Source organism: Taudactylus pleione, unplaced genomic scaffold (genome assembly GCF_031769625.1).
Source record: "Taudactylus pleione unplaced genomic scaffold, aTauple2 ptg000117l, whole genome shotgun sequence".
NCBI lineage: Eukaryota > Metazoa > Chordata > Amphibia > Anura > Myobatrachidae > Taudactylus > Taudactylus pleione.
In genome coordinates this window covers 21,352,831-21,376,377 of record NW_028284519.1, presented here as the reverse complement: position 1 = coordinate 21,376,377, position 23,547 = coordinate 21,352,831, and the positions used below count along the sequence as shown (strand labels likewise).

Below are 23,547 nucleotides of genomic sequence, written 5' to 3'. Positions count from 1 at the left end.
TGGCAGTCCCGGCACAAGTCTACCCCTTGGCCGCAGGTGGCACTGCTGGGCAGCACCCTCCCTCGGCCAGCACCCCTGGAGAATGCTATCCTGGCCAATGGGTAGATACGCCCCTGCTCCTCACTATAGTATGTATGTGGCCGACATTCCCTCACCAGTCACCGCACACACGACTATCCTCAGTCACCTCTCCCCCATCATACCTCCTCATTATACCATAGTATGTACGTGGCTGACATTCCCTCACCAGTCACCACACACACACAGTGACACATTGCTGCTATCCTCAGTCACCTCTCGCCATCATATCTCCTCATTATACCATAGTATGTACGTGGCTGATATTCCCTCACCAGTCACCACACACACACACACAGTGACACATTGCTGCTATCCTCAGACAACTCTCCCCCGGGCCCCTCCCCTCTCCTGGCGCTGGGCGTGGCCACGTCTCGCTTTACGGTCGTTCTCATCAGAACCGGAAGTTTTACAGCAGCGGCCGGGAGAGGAACATAAACAGAGGTGAGACACGTACAGCGCCGAAACCTCGTATGTATACGGGCTGTCACTCAACCGGGACGCATAGAAATGGGGCATGTAGCCCGATCACAGCTCTGTACTGAGAGACTACGTGGGTATATGCGGTGTCTGTGTATCTGTACACTGTGCTGCAGCTCTGCTCTGTGTGCTCTGCAAAGGCAGTTTTATACAGACAGGCCATTGTACACAGGTGCTCTATGCCCTACAGGCTACTACTGTATATACAGGGGCTTTGTACCCTTCAGGCAATTACTGTGTATACTACAGGCCAGTGTATACAGGTGCTCTATACCCTACAGCCAATTACTGTATATACAGGGGCTGTGTACCCTACAGACTGTTGTATATAGGTGTTGTGTACCCTACAGGCCATTGAATACAGTGTGTAACCTACAGGCTGTTGTTTACAGGTGCTGTGTACCCTACAGGCCATTGTATACAGTGTGTAACCTACAGGCTGTTGTATACATACCCTACAGCCCTTTACTGTATATACAGGGACTGTGAACCCTACAGGCCATTGTATACAGTGTGTAACCTGCAGGGCGTTGTATACAGGTGCTGTGTACCCTACAGACCATTCTATACAGTGTATAACCTACAGGCTGTTGTATACAGGTGCTATATACCCTACAGTCCATTACTGTATATACAGGGGCTGTGTACCCTACTGGCCATTGTATACAGTATGTAACCTGCAGGGCGTTGTATTCAGGTGCTGTGTACCCTACAGACCATTGTATACAGGTGCTGTGTACTCTACAGGCTCCTGTATAAAGTGTGGTAACCTACAGGCCGTTGTATACAGGTCCTGTGTACCCTACAGGCCATTATATACAGGTGCTCTGTACTCTACAGGCCATTATACACAGGAGCTCTATGCCCTACAGGCTATTACTGTATATACAGGTGCTGTGTACCCTACAGGCCATTGTGTACAGGTGCTGTGTACCCTACAGGCCATTGTGTACAGGTGCTGTGTACCCTACAGGCCATTGTGTACAGGTGCTGTGTACCCTACAGGCCATTGTGTACAGGTGCTGTGTACCCTACAGGCCATTGTGTACAGGTGCTGTGTACCCTACAGGCCATTGTGTACAGGTGCTCTGTACTCTACAGGCCATTGTACACAGGTGCTCTATGCCCTACAGGCTATTACTGTATATACAGGGGCTGTGTACCCTTCAGGCAATTGCTGTGTATTCTACAGACCAGTGTATACAGGTGCTCTATACCCTACAGTCCATTACTGTATATACAGGGGTTGTATACCCTACAGGCCATTTTATACAGGTGCTGTGTACCCTACAGGCTATTGTATACAGGCGTGTAACCGACAGGCCGTTGTATACAGGTGCTATGTACCCTACAGACCATTGTATACTGGTGTTGTGTACCCTACAGTCCATTACTGTTTATAGAGGTGTTGTGTACCTAACAGACCATTGTATACAAGTGCGGTGTGAACTATAGGCCATTATATACAGGTGCTGTGTACCCTACAGGCCATTGTATACAGGTGCTGTTCTCCATTACATGCCAATGTATTCAGGTGCTGTGTTCCCCACATGCCATCATATTGAGGCGCTGTGTCCCCAACAGGCCACTGTATAGAGGCGCTGTGTCCCCAACAGGCCACTGTATAGAGGCGCTGTGTCCCCAACAGGCCACTGTGTAGAGGCGCTGTGTCCCCAACAGGCCACTGTATACTGGTGCGGTATGCACTTTAAGCCATTGTATTCAAGCGCTGTGTATTCTACAGGCCAATGTATACTGGTGCGGTATGCACTATAGGCCATTATACACAGACTCTGCATACTCTACAGGCAATTGTAAACAAAGCGCTGTGTATGTTACAGGCCATTGTAGACAGGTGCTGTGTTCCCTACAGGACATTATATACAGGCACTGTGTACCATTGTCTACTGGAGCTGTGGGCCTACAAGCCATTGTCTACAGGTGCTGTGTATGCTACAGCCCATCATATACAGGTGCTGTATTCCCTTCAGACAACCTGTGGCACTCAAGCTGCTGTGCAACTACATGTCCCAGCATGCCCTGTCTGAGAAACTGGTGTAGTTTCATGGGACTAAGTAGTTCCACAACAGCTGCAGTGCCACTGGTTGCATTTTGTACAGGACGTGCATCCATATAGTCACTGAGAGCCATGGCCTGCGTAGCACAGATCTGTAAAGAGAGTGACCTGGTTATAAATACTATACTGGCTTTAGTAATTGGGTAAATATTTACACAAAATGGGGTGATATAGCTCCTTCTCTGCAGATATAGGTGTGTAAAACAGGGGAATTACATTTATTTTGCAAATTAGGGATGTCTAAGTAATTTACACTGTAACGATAATTGACAGAGCTGGGTGAGATTCTTAAGGTGCGTACACACGGTACAATTAAAATGCACGATATGAATGATATCGATTACATCGTTTTCGTTCATATTTTGCATTTTCGGTGCCTCCAACCCACCAACGACCTGCGATGCACGGGGATGATAACGATATCGTCCATCGCCTGTGCATGCAGGCCAACCTGGTCGATATCGACCAGGTTACTATCGCGGGTCATCGTTGGTGGTGTGCTAGATTATCGATTATCTAGCACACCCGGGAGATCGTTCAACGATATCGTTATCGTTGGCAATCATCCTGTGTGTATTCACCAATAGAAACACTAATTTATACATAAACTGGTGCCACAATTCTATCCAGTCCCACTCTTCTCCTAGTGCCAATAGTAATATATAATCAGTATGGAAATGGTCTCAATAGAAATGTGTGTGGATTACTCCATTGTTAGAATGATCTGTTTCTGCTCTTTAGTGAATAGTAATAGGTGTACACAGCTGTGAATAATGAACAGACATTATACATTTGTGTACGCAAGCAGCATAAAACAATAATTGACAGCCAGATGACGATGATGGCAGCATACCTGCTAATTACGCAATGCAATGATAGTCTGCACCTGTCTTTTCCACTCATTTCCTAATTAAAGTTACCTGGCATGTATCATTATTATTATTCTCTATTTATATGGCTCTACAGCGCCTTACAAAGTACATAAACAGAAGTCGAATGAACAAAACAAGAGAGACCTAAGGCCCCCATACACGGTGCAATTTTTTATTTATTTTTTACATGATTTGGCCGTTTTCGATCGATTGGAGCGACCAATCGTGTAAAAAGTGCTATGTGTGGGCATGATAACGATGCGCGCCACCGCTGTCGTACATCGTCGTCACAGATCAATTGTACCTGCAGGTAGATCTCAACCTATCTTTCACGATTTGAATGACATCGTTCAGTGTGTGTGCACACGGAACGATATCATGCACGATACAGATGCATGTAGCACAGACCAGGGAGATCTGTGCTACTGGCATCTGTGTAATTGACAGAAAAGCACGGACGGGATCAGTGAGACTCGTCTGTGCTGCTGCGGTTAAAAAAAAGTCCCCCCCCATCCAAAGAGCAACCAGCCCAGGCTTTTAGTGACCCAGTCTGGTTGTGCTTAAATACAGGGGACAAACAACGTAGGGGTCCCCTGTATTTGAGCACAACCAGCGCTGGGCTAGTCAGAACCAGCCCTGGTTGCCAAAGTACAGGGTACAAACAACGTAGGGGGTCCCCCGTATTTTGCGCAACTAGCACTGGGCTCTGATCCGGTCCTGGTTCTGGAAATACAGCCTTAAGTTATCTTTGCGGTTCTCACCATTGACTTCAATGGTGGGAACCGTTCATTGGCTGAGAGGCAAAAGGCTCGCCTCTCTCAGCCAATGAGCGCTCAGTGCTCAGGGTTTCCATAGTGAAATCCCGCTGCTGAGCTCTCATTCGGGAAGTACCGTCCTTATAGAACGGTACTAAAGTCTGTGGGTCCGCGAAATTCGTGTTTTTATTTTGCCAAGTCCGGGGATGCCTACTTTGGAATGAAGAGGACCCGAACTTCGCATAGGAGAAGGTGAGTATGGTAATTGTTTTACAGGTACTCTATGGATTTTCTACATGGAGAAGAGGACACGATGGGCTTCAGGGATACATAGGTGAGTATGTGAGATAGTGTGTGTGCATGTACAGTACCAGTCAAAAGTTTGGACACACCTTCTCATTCAATGGTTTTTGTTTATTTAAATTATTTTCATCATAGTATATTAACACTGAAGACATCAAAACTATGAAAGAACACATGGAATTATGTTGTAAACAAAAAAGTGTTAAACAAATCAAAATATGTTTTATATTTTAGATTCCTCAAAGTAGCCCCCTTCTGCTTTGATGACAGCTTTGTACACTCTTGGCATTCTCTCAATCAGCTTCATGAGGTAGTCTCTTGGAATGGTTTTGAATTAACAGGTGTGCCTTGTCAAGTCAATCTGTGGAATTACTTGCCTTCATAATGTGTTTGAGACCATCAGTTGTGTGGTGCAGAGGTAGGGTTAATACACAGTGGACACCACTATTTGACTACTGTTGTAATCCATATTATGGCACCAACCACTCAACTCAGTAAAGAGAAACAACAGTCCATCATTACTTTAAGACATGAAGGTCAGTTGATACGGAAAATGTCAAGAACTTTGAATGTATTATCCTCAAGTGCAGTTGCAAAAACCATCAAACGCTATGATGAAACTGGCTCTCACGAGGACTGCCCCAGGAAAGCAAAAGCAAGAGTTACCTCTGCTGCAGAGGATAAGTTCATTAGAGTTACCAGCCTCAGAAACCGCTACTTAACAGCACCTCAGATTAGAGACCACAAAGTCTTCACAGAGGGCCTGATTCAGACCCGCTCGCGAGTGCTGAGCGCTCGCAAGCGGGTCGTAGTTGGCCAAGTGCGCATGCGCATGACGGAGGCGGCTCCGTCGTGCGCATGTGCGAGACCCGAATAACGACGGCCAAGCCGTCGTTATGGGTCTCGCACCAAAGGGGGCGTGCTGTCGATGGTGATTGACACCACGCCCCCTCTGGTGGGCGTGCTGGGGGCGTGACTGCCCAGACGGAGGCGTTCCCATGGGAACGCCTACCGTCTGGGGCCGGCCCCACTGACATCACTAGTGATGTAAGTGGGAGTGCTTTTGGCTCTGATAGAGCCAAAAGCACTCCAGGGCTTGCGGCAGATGAGACCCTACCACAAGGGTCTCGTCGCAAGCCCGATGGTTGCGATGGTCTTGACCATCGCGACCATCATTTTGGCCGCTCGCTATAGCTGTGGGTGGTCACCCACAGCTATGCGAGCAACCAGGCTCTTAAAAAAGATAAGGACGGCCCTGATTCAGAGCGAGCGCTCTGGCAGAGCGTCCGGCTCTGAATCAGGGCCTGAGTTCAAGTAGCAGACAAATCTCAACATCAACTGTTCAGAGGAGACTACGTGAATCAGGCCTTCATGGTCGTATTGCTGCAAAGAAGCCACTACTGAGGATGAACAACAACAAGAAGAAGAGAATTGTTTGGGTAAAGAACACAAGGAATGGACATTAGACCAGTGGAAATCTGTACTTTGGGCTGATGAGTCCAAATTTGAGATTTTTGGTTCCAACCGCCGTGTCTTTGTGAGACACAGAGAAGGTGAGCAGATGATTTCTGCATGTGTGGTTCCCACTGTGAAGCATGGAGGAGGAGGTGTGATGGTGCTTTGCTGGTGACACTGTTGGTGATTTATGCAAAATTCAAAGCACACTTAACCAGCATGACCACCACATCATTCTGCAGCGCCATGCCATCCCATCTGGTTTGCGCTTACTGGGACCATCATTTGGGGTCATTGTCTTGTTGAAAAACAAACACACCTCCAGGCTATGTAATGGCTACTTGACCAAGAAGGAAAGTGATGGAGTGCTGCGTCAGAGGACCTGGCCTCCACAATCACCCAAACTAAACCCAATTGAGCTGGTTTTGGATGCGTTGGACCGCAGAGTGAAGGAAAACGGGCCAACAAGTGCTCAGCACCTCTGGTAACTCTCCTTCAAGACTGTTGGAGTCTTGTGTTGGAGTCTTGTGTTGGAGTCATTCCAGGAGACACCTCATGAAGCTGATTGAGAGAATGCCAAGAGTGTGCCAAGCTGTCATCCAAGCAAAAGGAGGCTACTTTGAGGAATCTAAAATATAAAACATATTTTGATTTGTTTAACACTTTTTTTGTTGACAACATAATTCCATATGTGTTCTTTCATAGTTTTGATGTCTTCAGTATTAATCTACTATGTTGAAAATAATTTAAATAATTTAAATAAACAAAAACCATTGAATGAGAAGTTGTGTCCAAACTTTTGACTGGTACTGTAGGTTTTAATAAACTTTTTACTTTGCACGGTGTGTGTGTCCTGTGTTTATTTTAATATCCCTTTTGCTGTGGAACTACAGGTACCAGCGGGCCCGTAATTCCCCACATGCTGGTACTTGTGGTTCTCCAAGTAACAGCATGTGGGGGAGGCTTTATTGGGGGGTCCCCAGCTCTCCAGGAATCCCCTGCCTGTGCTGATTAGCAACCAGGACCGGATCAGAGCCCAGTGCTGGTTGCGCAAAATACGGGGGACCCCTACATCGTTTGTCCCCCATATTTTGGCAACCAGGGCTGGTTCTGACAAGCCCAGTGCTGGTTGTGCTTAAATACAAGGGACCCCTATGTCGTTTGTCCCCTGTATTTAAGCACAACCAGCACTGAGTCACTAAAAGCCTGGGGCTGATTACTCTTTGGGGGGTAATCAGCCCCGGAATTTTTTTTTTTTCAACCACAGCAGCACAGACCGGTCTCGCTGATCCCATCCGTGCTTCTGTGCCAATGACACAGATGCATGTAGCACGGATCTCCCAGATTCGTGCTATGCATCTGTCATATCGCACACAATCTATCGTGAACGATAGATTGGGGGAACATCGTGCAGCCTTTTCTGCACATCGTTCCCTTCAGCTCCCGGGGAGAGCTCAAGGGAGATTGTAAACGACATCAGATTGTTTGCAAATCGTCCCGTGTATGGGGACCTTAACAGTACAAAAAATTGCAGAACATGGACTACAGGGTTTATAAACATGGCTGCATAAGCAATCATAATAACCAATTTATTCTTTCTTTTTTGCTGGATGTGTAAAGTCTCTATTAATCTCTCCAATATGCTACTCTTATATTGTACAAAGTAATACTTTTTTTTTTCCTTACCGATCAGACTAAAATTTATATTCCAATCTAACAGTCTTGTTATGGCAATGGGACACCAAAACTGTTTAGACTGAAATATTAGTGTTCTTAGCTTTGCATAGATTTATAACCTTGTTTACCTAGAGTAAGTCATTATAATTGGTTCACAACATGGTGAGTAGTGTGTCAGTATGGGGGATGTAGTCATAATGTGGACACCACAATGTTGACATTGAACATGTCGGCAGCAGCAGAATGTCACCATGGGAAATGTCGACATTCTGCAGGGAGTGGAGAGTTGGGCTGCGGCAGCAGAGGGTTAGAGTATGACAGTAGGGGGGAGGTTAGGTTTAGGCTATGGGAGAGAGGGTTAGGGATAGGCATTCTTGCCGCCAGAAGCGAATCGCTGGAAGTCATCAGGATGTCATTGTCGGAGCCACCAGACACGCCGCACCAGGTAAGTCACCACTAGAGCACCATGGTCATTTTGCCGACATTTCATCAGTGTCGACAAAATATACCACAACTTGTCAGTATAGCCTTAACCACCCATTAACATTTAAACAAGTGTCTTTATTATAGTTACTGTAGTATCGTGTACATGCAGCACACACGTGGTTATCAATAGATGCTACATAGAAGGTTAATTATTTTCAATTCTTTTTACTATTTCCCATGCTGCCATGCACATACCACTGTCCATTTAATTTGGAATGTTTTATAAAAATTCTGTTCCACTTACACTACACACTGGGGCCTGATTCAGATTTTAGAATATAGTAAAGCTATGTACACATTAGACGATATTTTGATCGATTTGCACAATTCCGACTGATCGGAACGCCAAATGGTTCAATTTGTCAAGTGTGTACTGTACGCACTATGCGCGCTCCCGTGGTGGCGTCCGTCGCACCTTCAGGTCGCCCCTACATGCGACTTAATCTGACAATCTCGTTATTTGTTCAAATCGTGCAGTGTGTATGCTCTACCGGATGACCAGGCGATTTGTTAACATTGTACAAAAAGGCAATTTAAACACACGCGATCCACATTAAATAGGGCAGCACTCAAAACAATGGTGATTATCACTTAATCACCCTAATCACAATAAACAGACAAAAGTAAAAAAAAAGTTTCAGTGCGCTCCTAATGGGATTTTAAAAAAAAACCTTCCAAAGAAATTGCAATCAATATGTCCACAATAATTCTATATGAAGACTGTGATGATACCACTACTCCATAGGTCCACTCTAGTTATTTGAACCACTTTGTTTTTTAAGACAATCCTTATAATTTCTGTGATGTGACGACTTCACCATTCAGTTCCTTCAATAAACAATGGCTGTAATATACCACTATGCATGTGGATGCAACACAATTCTTTATCAAAATTGTGTCAGACAGTCTATAAGAAGCAAATAAAATATTTATAACCAGTTCACTGCAGATTCACCATTCCAATAAATTTTCCGTTCTATTCCTCTCTTAGATGCGGCTCTTCTCTTGTGCAAGCTTCTTATAATATTTGTCCATGAAAAACACAAAGAGAGGTAGCCACCATAGCATAAAATCTTTTACACTTTATTGGGAATATAATCAGAAACATAAAAATGGAAGCGTACCAAATATGACCTTTTGATAAAGGCACACTTTAACACATATAGGGGTATTATTATGCTCCCCCTATAGAGCGTTACCTTCCCCGTCTGGGTATGCGTCCAATATAATCACCAACGCGTTTCAACCACTATCTGGGTCTTTATCAAGGTGATTTGTTAACATTATATAGTTAATGATGAAACGACTGACCGATGCACAATATATTGTTTGGTAGCACAGACGGTGTAATGGTTATCGTTACTGACTCACAGCACTGAGGTCATGGGTTCGAGTCCCACTATGGCCCTAACTGTGTGGAGTTTGTATATTCTCCCTGTGCTTGCGTGGGTTTCCTCTGGGTATTCCTGTTTCCTCCCACACTCCAAAATATACTGGTAGGTTAATTGGCTCCCAACAAAATTGACCATAGTATGTATGTGTGTGCGCATGTGATAGGGAACATAGGGCCTGATTCAGACCCGCTCACAAACACATAGCGCTCGCAAGCGGGTTGATGGTGGGGTACTGCGCACGCAGAGCGCATGTGCAAGCCTCGGAGCGAGAGAGAAATTTTCTCGCTACGGGGCTCACTACAAAAGGGGCGGCTGTCGATGTTGGTCGACAGCTCGCCCCGTTTTGTAGGCGGGGAGGGTGGGTGGCTTCACAAACGGAGGAGTTCCCTAAGGAACGCTTGCCGTTTGTGGGAGGCATCACTGACATCACCAGTGATGTCAGTGGAGAGCTTCCTGCTCTGTTAGAGCAGGAAGCTCTCTGGGGCTTACGACAGATGAGACCCTACCACAAGGGTTTTGTCGCAAGCCCCAATGGTCGCGACCATCACCTGGCCGCTCGCAAAAGCTAAAAAAAAAACCTTAATTCAGAGCGAGCGGCTCTGAATCAGGTCCATAAGAGTGTAAGCTCCACTGGGGCAGAGACAGATGTGAGTGGTCAAATATTCTCTGTAAAGCGCTGTGGAATATGTGTGCGCTATATTAATAACTGGTAATAAATAGATTGCACAGTGTGCATGCGCTATATCGTTTGTCTGGGAGTTCAAGGGAAATCTGGACGACCATCGCATCGTTTGCTGATCGTCTAATGTGTACCCAGCTTAAGATAGATCAAGTAACTTTGCACCTCGACAAACCATGTAGCAATGTAAGGGGTGCAATTACATAAATGGTTTTGCATGTAGGGTAAATACTGGCTGCTTTTGCATTTATCCCACAAATCCTGGACAGCTTATTTTTACACTGCAATTTAGATGTCAGTTTGGCCACACCCCTCCCACGTCTAAAGGCCCCCATACATCTGTGACGGATCGTCGCAATGTAGCGATTGGATCGGTATCGCTGATCCACCGGTCGGAAATGCCGACCATCAGCCATCGATGTTCCACTATCCGTCGCATGATCGGTGAAATTCTACATGTTAAATTTCACCGATCTGCCAATCAGGATCATTTATTACTCGTGATCGGCATATCTGTGAAATCCAACATGTTGGATTTCAGCGATCCTGCAATGCCGGGCTGGAGGATCGCTACATCGCGACGATCCATCGCAGATGTATCGGGGCCTTAAATCTCTTTGCACATGTTACATCTGCCCCACCTGCAGTGTAGCATGGTTTTACCAAGATGTGCAGTCACTTGCTCTTTCTTACTCTATTCCCAAAGTTCAATCAGGTCCTGGGTCTATTTAAATTAGGGATGTGCAGGCTCGGTTCTACTCGGTTCCGTTCGGTTCTTTTTACCGAATCTTATTGGCTATCCAAAACTCGTGACAGCTGAAACCCAATAAGATCCGGTAAAAAGAACCGAACGGAACCGAGTAGAACCGAGCCTGCACATCCCTAATTTAAATACCATGTATTTCTATTATATTGTTAGTTATACAGAAGTCAAATATAGTTTTAGGTTGTGTTATCTTTATAACCCATTTCTCTATCTGCTGTAGTGAGCATTTAATGTGATACATGAGTCACTAGGGTGTTGTAAACCTTTTAGGAACTGTAAAATAGGTTGAAATGGTGTCTTTCCACCTTATACAAATATTCTCTCCGTAACCAAATTGCTCTCTTAAGTCCATCTACACATGTTCCCTGTAATTATATGGCGCATATCCACATTGACAAAAAAAACACTCAATAATAAAGTAGGAAGGCATCCATGTCTGCATGACAATCATTAGCATAATTAGAAACTCACGGGTTTGCCTCTGAAACAAACAACTGCAGAAAAGACACAATGTTAACTGATGCTATGATATAAATATTACAATATTTAATCTTTGTTCACAAGTGTATGCATTGAACTTATGCAACATCTTAAACAGTAATGTTTTGCTTTGTTGTTTACCTAAAGCAATGACTTCATCAAATTTGAAAGTAGGATAATTTAATTTTTAGGTGTTGAAAATCCCATTTTGTTACGATGGGTTGCTTTTTGGGGATGGGTACGGGATACCGGCTGTCAGAATCCCGACAGGTGGCCTGATTCAGCAAGGATCGCAACTGATTGTCGCGTTCTGTGTATGCATTGCATCGCGTACGCGAACACTCCACTGCGATTGCAGTAGCTATGCAGATCCAACGCAGAGTGATTGATAGGAAGTACCGTTTGGGGGGTGGTCAGTGAGTGTAGGCGTGCCAGTGCGTTTGAACACCACTCCAGGGGCGTGCATTAATTAGCCACTGCAATGCCATACGCAGCTTGTGAACTCACTGTGTGTGACGAGGTTAGCAATTCCTGAGTAAGGTCAGAGCTTGTGCAAGTGTGAGTGAGGCTGCGATGGTGCTCTGTTACCGATGGTTTCGCTGTCTTGCTTAGTATTACGTATGTGTGTAAGGTAAGGTGGGCATCCGTATATTGTGCTGCGACAGCATAGCGATCGCAGAGGATTAGCATATCATCGCAGTGAGACTGCCTGCGTAATTAATCGCTATTGCAATCGCAGTTGCGATCCGTACTGAATCAGGCCCAGGGTTAGGATACCGACACCTGTTGGGTAAGTATCCTAACCCTCCCTCCCCACACCCTAAACCTACTGTATCCTCTCCCCCCCCCTCCCCCCTTTAGTACCTGACCCTAACCCTTCCACAGTGCCTAACCCTAACCCCGCAACTTACCCTCGTGATGCTGGCGCCGGCATTCTGAGTGCCGGCATCCCGCACACCTGTATTTTAACTGCATCCATGTTCATGATCTCATAGTTGCCAATTCCACCTAGAATAATTTGGCTTTTTAGGACTGGTTTGGCCTTGTTTTTCACTTATCTGTTGCTTGTTTTTCATTTCAGAGTTGGCGACCTTGGTAAGGATGTACTTCTATTTGTAGAATGTTAAACCACTGCTTGTAGGACTCTGGTTGTGTAAATAAAGTTCTTCATTTAAAAAAAAAAAAATGTTCACTCAGCAAAACCTTTTATCTGTATTTTATGCAACATAAAGGGTCCACATCTACATAGGAATTGCAGAAGGCAAATATCACCTGATGTAAGCAACATGTTTTTATTTATGTACTTTTGCAGGTTCAGTCGTGGTAACATTCTGGATCTCAGCTGACCCCTGGAGCCTCCCTGCCCTGAGCCAATGCTGGATCTGGAGGTTGTGCCAGAGAGATCCCTGGGCAACCAGCAATGGGAGTTTACCTTAGGTAATCAATATACTCTGTTTGTGCATTAGTGCTTGCAGGGAGAAAATAATGGTATTTGGGTCTGAAGGTGTCTGGAAAAAGACAGGCAGGTGACTACTCTCACATATTACAATCTTATACAACAAATTCTAATTGTAGGTTAGCCGCCTTGCAGCTTCGCTACATCCAGTACCCACCGAATTATATGAGATCCGATTTTCACATTTAATTTGTATCTTTTACTGCAAAATTTTAACATTCCCCAACAAATGCAGAGATTTTCTTTTTCACTTTGGTTGAGCATGCACAATGCAATGCCAAATTGTACTGTTAAATGCACGAAAGCTAAATTTATATAAGATAAGAGCAAAAATACAACTCAACATTGATAAATTTTTTACAGTCTGTAAAAGCCAGTAGCTCTTATGCTATCAACCTTAAGCCCATTTGACAAAAAGGTAGCTTGAACTTTTGTTGAACTTTGTAAAGGATGACTTTACCCAAATCTAAGCCTTCAAGATTGTGCACGTGCTGCTCCCTACCGCTGGACCTCTCTCCCTCTCCCTGTCAGGCTCTCCACCTCTCTGCAAAACTTCAAATGGGCTCTGAAGACCCACTTCTTCCTCAAGGCCTTCGTCTCTCATCCTAACACTCTGCCCCATGCACACTATTTGCCCCATCTGTGTCACCCCTGTCTGTCTGCCCCTACCCTTTAGAATGTAAGCTCTCATGAGCAGGGCCCTCTTTCCCGATGTGCTTTTCTCTTCCTTACTACTATTTACGGCACTTTACCCTTGACTTCTGCCACGTGCTACTTATTTGAGTGTTATGACCACTGTTGCATCAATGTTTAAATACCATGTACGCCTGCATTGTCTTGTACTGTAAGCCACTGTTCTCTTGTTCTGTTTAAGTACTTTGTTAGACGTTGCGGAACCCTTGTAGTGTAGTGTATAACCCATTCAGGGTTTGGGGAAACCCAGTAAATGAGAGCACAAAAGCAGTAACCTATATTTAGAATTTAAGAGCTGTTAATCACTGCTATTCCTGTGATGTCTTGGGTTAGAGCAGTGCTGGTTATCTCCTGCATTCCAGACTGCTCTGTGGCTGCCTTGTGTGATGCCAACTGGTTCTATGTGAGTGACGGTGATCTTGCATTTCCACTGTGTCCACCTTTATTGTCCTAATATAGAGGGAAGACAAATATCAGGCCTGGGAGACTGTGGGGGTCATTCGGACCCGCTCGCGAGCGGCAGGAAGCTCGCAAGCGGGTCGATGTTCCCAACTGCGCATGAGCACGACGGAGGGAGCTCCGTCGTGCACATGCGCGAGACCCGGCGAGTGACGGGCTCACCATCGCTCCGGGTCTCGCACCAAAGGGGGCGTGCTGTCGATGTTGATTGACAGCACGCCCCCTTTGGTGGGCGTGCCTGCCAGACGGAGGCGTTCCCATGGGAACGCCTATCGTCTCAAGCCGACCCCACTGACATCACTAGTGATGTCAGTGGGAGTGATTTTGGCTCTGATAGAGCCAAAATCACTCCAGGGCTTGCGGCAGCGAGACCCTACCGCAGGGTCTCCGTCGCAAGCCTGATGGTCGCGATGGTCAAGACCATTGCGACCATCATCATGGACGCTCGCTATAGCTGTGGGTGGTAACCCACAGCTATGCGAGCGTCCATGAGGACTCTCCATAAACAGGTAGGACGGCCCTGATTCAGAGCGAGCGATCAGCTCTGAATCAGGCCCAGCGATCCTAGAGAACTAGGAAAAAATATGCTGGTATTGTTTAATCATGCACCAGTCTTCAATGTTAGAATAGCTGCCATGTCTACAGCAGTGAGCTGTTTCCAGTTTATACTTTGGTTACAGATGTGTTTTCAATCGATTCTTTGGCAACAAGGCCGGCTCCTCAAATACAAGGGGGGTAGGAAGACATCAAGTGCAATTTCCAAATGTTGAAAGCTGGCCGCATGCCACGGTGTCTGCAAATTGGCATGGTATCAGCAGTTTTGTGGGTACAAAACAATTGTCGCGTTTAAGAATGAGCTGATAAATATTGATGGGATTACTTGTGGGCCTTGTTCAGCAGATGACCATATACAATATCTGGGGGTGCATTCATCTGCCGGTTACACTAATAGGCCCTTGTTGTGATACAAATGTTCATTATAATTGCTGAATGGGAGCGTCTGTTCTGTTTGGTGTATGTGACCATATGGGAAGCTGACCCTGTCACTCTGATTGGGATGAGCGGCAGGATCCCTCCCGCTCCCATATATGTGGTCAGGTAGTCAGCATCCTGACGAGCAGGGTGCCGACGGTCAAAAAGCCGGCGCCGGGATCCTGGCTCCAGTATTCCGACCGCCGGCATCCCGAACGAAAGTATCTGGGGTTAGGAAGAGGGTTAGGTTTAGGGTTAAGCACTAGGGGGAGGATTAGGGTTAGGCACTAAGTGGGGGAAGGGTTAGGTTTAGGGTGTGGGGAGGTTAGGTTCAGGCACCGATGAGGGAGGGGTAGGGGTGTAAGGGCTAGCGTTGGGGTACTTACCTGATGGTGTCGGGATACAGACTGTCGGGATGCCGATGTCTGTATTCTGATGCTGCCGGGATCCCATACCCAACCTGTACACTATACATCGCTGACTTATTCCCTTTTACATTGTTTGGTTTAGAGCTGCTGCTGATATGTGACTGCAGAAGGACTGAACCAACAACTAAATGATACAGAAGTCTGAGGGCATGGGGCCTGATTCAGACCCACTCGCGAGCGGCTGTCCGCTCGCAAGTGGGTCGATGTTATGCACTGAGCATGCGCACGACGGAGGGAGCTCCGTCGTGCGCATGCGCCAGACGCGACGAGCGAAGGAAAGTCCTTCGCTCGTTGTGTCCGATCAAAGGGGGCGTGCTGTCAATGTTGATTGCCAGCACGCCCCCTTTGGTGGGCGTGCCGGGGGCGTGCCTCCCTGACGGGGGCGTTCCCACGGGAACGCCTCCCGTCAGAAGCCGGCCCACTGACATCACTAGTGATGTCAGTGGGAGTGATTTTGGCTCTGATAGAGCCAAAATCACTCCGGAGCTTGCGGTTGAAAACCTCAACCGCAGGCTCCGGCTCGCAATTTCGATGGTCGCGATGGTCTCGACCATCGCAGCCATCAAAAAGCACGCTCGTATAGCCTGTGGGTGGTGACCCATAGCTATACGAGCGTCCAGGAGGACGCTCCATGAAAATGGAGCCCGGCCCTCATTCAGAGCGTGCGCTCTGCTCAGAGCGTACGGCTCTGAATAAGGGCCATTGTTCCCTATTGTTCATGGTCACAGCATATAAGAAGCAGTATCTGAGTCTTAATTCACTGATCAGGCTTTAGGACATTTGGCGGCATGTCCCAGGTGGTGAAGTGTGTGTGTGGTGGACAGGGAGTAACCAGGTGTGTTAGCTTGCTGTTATTGTGTGAGTAACCGCATCATTTATCAGGTTGTTTTTCTGGCTCATGTGATCACCTGATTTCAGGAATCCGGCCTGTCGTGTCCCTTGTTATTTGGGCATTGTGACACCAGGAACATTTTGGGATGGGTCATTCGGGCATTAGTCAGTTCTTTTCCTTTAACCGTTTACTAACATAGGGGAAATACAAACATGTCATTAGGCTTATAAGTTTATATAGTACATGATAACATGTAAAATAAGATTAATTTTAGCTTATTTATATGTGAATTTACACAAACTAGCTTTACAATAACTCTAGTGACTCAGGTACAGAAGCCTGAGCCCGGTGCAGTCGCGCTGCCTGAGCCCGCTGTAATCACACAGGGAGGGAGCTCCGTCGTGCGCATGCGCGAGACCCGAATAGTGACGGCCAAGCTGTCGCTATGGGTCTCGCACCAAAGGGGGCGTGCTGTCGATGGTGATTGACAGCACGCCCCCTTTGGTGGGCGTGCCGGGGGCGTGGCTGCCCAGATGGAGGCGTTCCCATGGGAACGCCTACCGTCTGGGGCCGGCCCCACTGACATCACTAGTGATGTTAGTGGGAGTGCTTTTGGCTCTGATAGAGCCAAAAGCACTCCGGGCTTGCGGCAGACGAGACCCTACCCCAAGGGTCTCGTCGCAAGCCCGATGGTCGCCATCTTTTTGGCCGCTCGCGTAAGCTGTGGGTGGTCACCCACAGCTATGCGAGCGCCCAGGAGGCCGCTCCAATAATAGGTAGGACGGCCCTGATTCAGAGCGAGCGCTCTTGTCAGAGCATCCGGCTATGAATCAGGCCCAGTGATCGGTGCTCTTACACAGTGACCAGCATGGTTTATCTGGCACCACAGACTCTGTGAATGCGTTTTCTTAGGCTTATAGGTACATCTTGTTGTAAAAGGGTATTCTACTAAAAAAAAAAAAAAACTTTGAATGGACCTTCACTAGATGGGACAATGGAGATATTTCTACTTCAGGGTCCATAGGGGGTCCACAGGGTTGACCTTGGGGTATAGCTGGATCTGGATCCACGGGCACCACGCAGTTAAAGCTTTGCTGCTCCCAGGATGCACTTGGGTCCGTCCTCCTCTATACTCCGCCCCCGACCACAGGCACCTCAGTTTTAGTTGGTGCCCGGCCGGAGTCGGGTCACTCTGTCGCAGTGGGGCTGCAGGAGCAGCCCCTAAGCTTTATTTTAAAAGATAAATTTTTTATTTTTTTCTACTTTTTTTACACTTTTAGAGTTGCAGCATCAGACTGTCCTTTAGGACGTCCACGCTGCCGCTCCTTCTCCCCGCTGGCGCCGCGACACCAGTACAGCTCTGTTGATCGCGGCGGGACCCCAGAGCCTGTACTGGCCGGGCTCTGGGGACTCCCTTGACTGCTGCCGGATGCGACGGGGATCAGGTAAGCCGCGGGTCGCCGCGTGCGGCGGCCCGCAGATACTTTATATGCAGTCAGAAGCCTCCGGTCTCTGGGGACAGATCGGAGGCGCTAGCGGCGGCGGCGGGCTCCCCCTCTATAGAGGAATACCCCGCGTGTCCGCTAGACCACCAGGGTAACAGGCTGGTAGCGGGACCGGCAACCCGGGGGTTAATTGCTAGCCAGGGGAGGCAGCCTTCCCTGTCTAGCGGCTCCTCCCCTCAGCTCAGCGCGCCTTTCAACTAGCAGTCTGGCGTCGCTGAGCTGCTCTTATCTCTCGGCCACTCCTCCTCTGAGGTCTCCGGCGGCCATCTTTACTGGCAGGCATCGCAGACTCCCAGGCGGTATCAAGTGGACCGGTCCCCCTGTGTACCTCTCCCCTGCTAAAGGACAGTGTACACAGCGCTATAGCCCTCCCAGACACTGAATCTGGGCGGTTGATTGTAGCAGAAGGTGCAGTGAGTACTAACTTTTCTGCATTGTATGTGACTATTGCTAGTGCTGCCTGTCTGTGACTTATTCTCCATTACTGTCAGCTTATAACTATCCCTTTCCTTCTCCTACGGCCCGGCAGGTGTGTGGGGGAAGGGCGTTTTTCTGATACCCTCACTTATATAAATCACGTATTTGTGGGGTCAGTCACATACTGTTGTGTGCTACACAGTACCATATCTGGGCTGTTGTGTCGCATACTGGTGAGTGCGCGGGTGTTAAATCCGTAATTCCTCTGGTGATACGTATTTCTTGTGTATTTACTGTATCATGTCTGATGAGGAGACTGAGCGCTCTGTGGCTCCTGTGCTATTTTCCTGCAGACGCTGTGCTGCTGGAGTTGATGGGGAGGACTTATCTCAGGATGGTCTCTGCGGGCGGTGCCAGCTGGTACCGGGCCCCTCCAACCCCCCTGTGTCACAGGACCCTCCTTGGGCGATGTTTTCACAGGTGCTGGCGTCTATTGCGGACTGGTTATCGGTCCCATCAGTGGTCCCTTCTAGGGCGTTGCCTCAGCCCACCATCCCCCATTCCCCAGGTGTTCCGCAAATATTGCGGTCTCCCCCCGGGGCCCAGACTGTGGGTCCTTACTCGGGACTGCCTGTGTGTATGTGCAGTCTCCCCCAGTGACGCGTCAGTCTGTAGTGCCTTTGCAGAGTTTTGCTCCGACGGCTCCTCCGCCTTGGGTGGATGTTCTCTCCAGCTCCGTACAGAGTCTGGCGGCTTCATCCTCTGCGTTTCAGTCGATGTTGCAAAGTGATGTGCCACCAAGGCCGTCTAAACGTCCGGTTGTGAGTTCACTAGCTGCGCAGTTGTCGGACTCGGAAGTGTCCTCAGATGATGGAGAAATCCATGAGGACTCTGACTCTGATGCCATGGGGCAGGAGGTGGAAGCTAAGTCCTCCATTAATGTTCCAGCCTTAGTTAGGGCGGTGCGGGCTATCCTACATGTTGAGGATGATGCGCCGCCTCCTAGGTCGAAGTTTCCTAATTTTAAAAAGGCCAAGGTGACTTCAACTGTGTTCCCCCCTGTCTGATCAATTAACGGATCATATGGCGGCGGCCTGGCAATTACCCAGTAAGAGGTTCCATCCACAGAAGAGGTTGGCGGCGAACTATCCTTTTCCTGAAGCTCATTGCAGGAAATGGGAGACTCCGCCGGCGGTGGATTCCCACGTTACCCGCTTGATCAAAAGCGTGACGCTGCCATTGCCGTCTATCTCCTCTTTGAAGGATCCCACGGACAGGAAGGTGGAGACTTGTTTAAAGTCCATTTATTCTCTTTCCGGGGCGGTGGCTCGCCCGTCCATGGCTATCTCCTGGGTGGCTAAAGCCATTGAGGCCTGGGCCAATGCCTTGGAGGATACCTTTCCTGATGAGGCTCCGGATATCCAGAGAGCGTTAGTGGGACAGATGCGGGATGCAGCTTCCTATATCGGGGAAGCGTCTTTGGATGCCAGCCTGCTCACTTCTAGGGTGTTGGCTGCAGCGGTGTCTGCTCGGCGCTCCCTGTGGCTGAGGTCCTGAAGGGCTGATGCAGATTCAAAAAAGGGTCTGGAGGCCTTGCCTTTTAATGGTGATTTACTATTTGGTCCGGATTTGGACAAAATAGTGGATACTCTGGCTAAGTCCAAGTCGGCTTTCCTCCCTTCGGCCTCTGCACCGGCTAAAGTGAGGAGCTCTGCCTTTCGGTCCTTTCGGGTTCAGGGTAAGGCCAAGGGCCAGTCCTTCCCGAGACATTCGGCGACCAAGGCCGCACGCAAGCCCAAGAAGCAGGCATGGAGTGCTCGGCGCCCTTCTTCCAAGCAGGAGGATAAGCCTGCTGCCTGAAGGGACGGGCCTCTCTCTGGGGGACCCCAGAGTGGGAGGCCGACTTCTCCAATTCGCCCAGTGTTGGCACAATACCACCACGGATGCCTGGGTTCGAGAAGTAGTCTCTCAGGGGTACACCCTGTCTTTTCGGTTCAGGCCGCCCCACCAGTTTTTCTGCACGAGTCCTTCTCTGGACAAGACCAAAGCTGGCCAGATTCAGGTAGCTATAGAATCCTTGCTACAAGCAGGGGTCATTGTTCCCGTTCCGCAGTCTCAGCGCGGGACGGGGTACTATTCTACTCTGTTTCTGGTGCAGAAACCCAATGGTTCTCATCGCCCTATCCTGAATTTGAAGTCTCTGAACAGATACCTCAGAGTTCCCAAGTTCAGGATGGAAACGTTACGTTCCATCATTCTGGCGATGGAACCCGGGGATTATATGGTCTCCCTCGATATCCAGGATGCCTATCTCCATGTGCCCATAGCACCGGCACATCAGCGGTATCTGAGGTTTGCTATCCTGAACCATCACTACCAATTTCGGGCGTTGCCTTTCGGCCTTTCCACGGCTCCAAGGGTGTTCACCAAGGTGATGGCAGTTATGGCTGCCCACCTTCGGGGTCAGGGTATACGTCTGTTGCCGTACCTGGACGATCTGCTGCTGCTGGCGAGCTCCCCGGAGATGCTTCTTCGACATCTCCACCTGACCATTGCTTGTCTTCAAGCACACGGGTGGTTGATAAATTGGAAGAAGTCCTCCCTGATTCCATCACAACGGATGGTTCATTTGGGAGCCCTGCTGGATTCTCGTCAGCAAAGGATTTTCCTGACTCCGGAGAAGGTCTCCTCCCTGCAGCTGCGGATACACAGTTGCCTGAGCAGTTGCCGCCTGTCTGTCCATTCGGCTATGAGAGTTCTGGGGTCCATGGTGTCGACATTCGACATGGTGGAATTTGCCCAGTTCCATTCCCGGCCCCTGCAGGGGCTGATTCTATCGGAATGGAACGGGTTACCTCACCGGATCCGCTCTCAGATGCTGGTGTTGTCCCCGGAGGTTCGGCAGTTTTTGACTTGGTGGCTTCAGACAGCGCATCTGGTCGAGGGGCGCCCCTTTTGGATCCCGGACTGGGTCCTGCTCACGACGGATGCCAGTCTCCGGGGTTGGGGGGCAGTGACCGGCTCATTATCGCTTCAGGGTCATTGGTCCGCGGAAGAAGCACTTCTCCCCATCAACATCCTGGAACTGCGGGCAGTATACAGGGCCCTGTAGCCGTCCGGCCCCGCCCTTCACGGAAGGGCGGTTCAGGTGCAGTCCGACAACGCCACCACGGTGGCGTACATCAACCACCAAGGGGGAACTCGCAGTCGGGCAGCAATGTCGGAGGTGTCTCGCATTCTTGCTTGGGCGGAGTGTCACATTCCAGCGATCTCGGCAGTCTTCATTCCCTGAGTCCTCAATTGGGAGGCGGACTTCCTCAACCGTCACGACGTGCATCCCGGGGAATGGTCGCTTCACCCAGAGGTGTTTCAGCTACTCGTGGACAGGTGGGGGCTGCCGGAGCTGGACTTGATGGCCTCCCGTCACAATCACAAGTTGCCCGTTTACGGGTCAAGGACAAGAGACTCAGGCGCCTGTCTGGTAGACGCACTGTCGGTGAAATGGACGTTTCACCTGGCGTATCTGTTTCCTCCGATATCCCTGCTTCCTCGAGTTCTGCGGAAATTCAAGCAGGACGGCGGCACGCTCGTGCTGGTGGCTCCGGCGTGGCCCAGACGTACTCCGATCTGAGGTGCCTCTCCATCGACGCTCTGTACCTTCTCCCTCAGCGTCGGGACCTGTTGTCTCAAGGGCCCTGCCTTTACCCGGATCTGGGTCGGCTGTCTTTGACGGCGTGGCTCTTGAGACAGCCGTCTTGACGTCTAGGGGTTTCTCCAGTTCGGTCATTGGTACCATGCTTAGGGCACGCAAGCCTGCTTCCACGCGGATTTACTACAGGGTGTGGCGCACTTATTTTCAGTGGTGTGAATCCAGAAACTATGATCCGCAGGTGTTCCGGTTTTCCAGAATCTTGGAGTTTCTTCAATCGGGTTTGGACCTCGGCTTACGCCTGGCCTCTCTGAAGGTTCATGTGTCCGCCTTGTCCGTGTGGTTTCAGCGACTGATTGCTACACTGCCAGATGTTCACACCTTTTTCCAAGGTGTTCTCAGGATCCAGCCTCCCTTCGTGCCTCCGGTGGCTCCTTGGGACTTGGCGGTGGTACTGCGGGTCTTGCAGGGTCCTCCTTTGGAGCCGCTTGAGTCGGTGGAGCTCAAGTGGCTGACGTTTAAGACCATTTTTCTCCTGGCAATTGCTTCTGCCAGGAGGGTGTCAGAATTGGGGGCGCTTTCCTGTCTGTCGCCCTCCTTTTCTGATTTTTTACCAGGACAGGGCGGTGTTTCGCACGCGTCCTGAGTTTTTGCCCAAAGTGGTCTCAAAGTTCCACATTAATCAGGAACTTGTTGTGCCAGCTTTTCAGTCACCTGATCTTTCAGCTGGTGAGGCTTCCATAGATGTAGTCCGGGCACTTAGAATCTATGTGGACCGGACTGCTTCGGTTAGGAAGTCGGATTCTTTGTTTTTCCTCTTCGGTTTTCACAAGAGGCGTTGCCCTGCCAACAAGCAAACGTTAGCCCGTTGGCTTCGTTCTGTTATTTGTGAGGCTTAAGCACAGGAGGGTTTACCTGTGCCAGTCTCTGTTAAGGCTCATTCCACTCGTTCTGTGGGTCCCTCTTGGGCTGCTAGACGTGGCGCCTCCGCTGTTCAGCTGTGTAAGGCGGCCACTTGGTCTTCAATTCAAACGTTTTTGAGGTTCTATGCGTTTGACACCTTCGCCTCTCAGGATGCATCCTTTGGGCGCCGGGTACTCCTTTCAGCACAGGAGCGTCCCCGCCCTTAGTTGAACTGCTTTGGGACATCCCCAAGGTCAACCCTGTGGACCCCCTATGGACCCTGAAGTAGAAAACAAGAGATATGGTAAGAACTTACCTTTGTTATCTCTGTTTCTACGAAGTCCATAGGGTCCACAGGGCGTCCGCCCTGACGCACCTGGCTTCAAATGGGCTGTGTGGCTGGTCACCGGTTTTCCGTCTCCCATTTCTGTGAGTATGGTTTTTTGTGTGTTCCAGTCTTCCTTCTCTCTGTTTAGTCTCCTCCTCCGGCCTTCGCTGCTTACCAACTGAGGTGCCTGTGGTCGGGGGCGGGGTATAGAGGAGGATGGACCCAAGTGCATCCTGGGAGCAGCAAAGCTTTAACTGCGTGGTGCCCGTGTATCCAGATCCAGCTATACCCCAAGGTCAACCCTGTGGACCTCGTAGAAACAGAGATAACAAAGGTAAGTTCTTACCATATCTCTTGTTATCTGAAGGGCTGCGCTCACATTAACTGAAAGCTTTCGTAGCTT

General features: G+C 48.9%; 1 protein-coding gene across 3 annotated transcripts in view; it reads left to right on the top strand.

The window, feature by feature from the left end:
* The first annotated feature begins 466 nt into the window (after positions 1 to 466).
* PHAF1 (phagophore assembly factor 1) overlaps positions 467 to 23,547 on the top strand; it is a 49,075-nt gene continuing 25,994 nt past the window's right edge. For 2 of the 3 annotated variants that reach the window (XM_088471915.1, XM_088471913.1), the window contains exons 1-2: positions 467 to 522; positions 12,815 to 12,939. In XM_088471915.1, the coding sequence (XP_088328041.1) occupies positions 12,876 to 12,939 (64 nt within the window). In that variant the 5' untranslated portion in view covers positions 467 to 522; positions 12,815 to 12,875. Of the gene's footprint in view, positions 523 to 546; positions 632 to 12,814; positions 12,940 to 23,547 lie in introns of those variants that run through there. The other variant, XM_088471914.1, reaches the window with a different exon arrangement.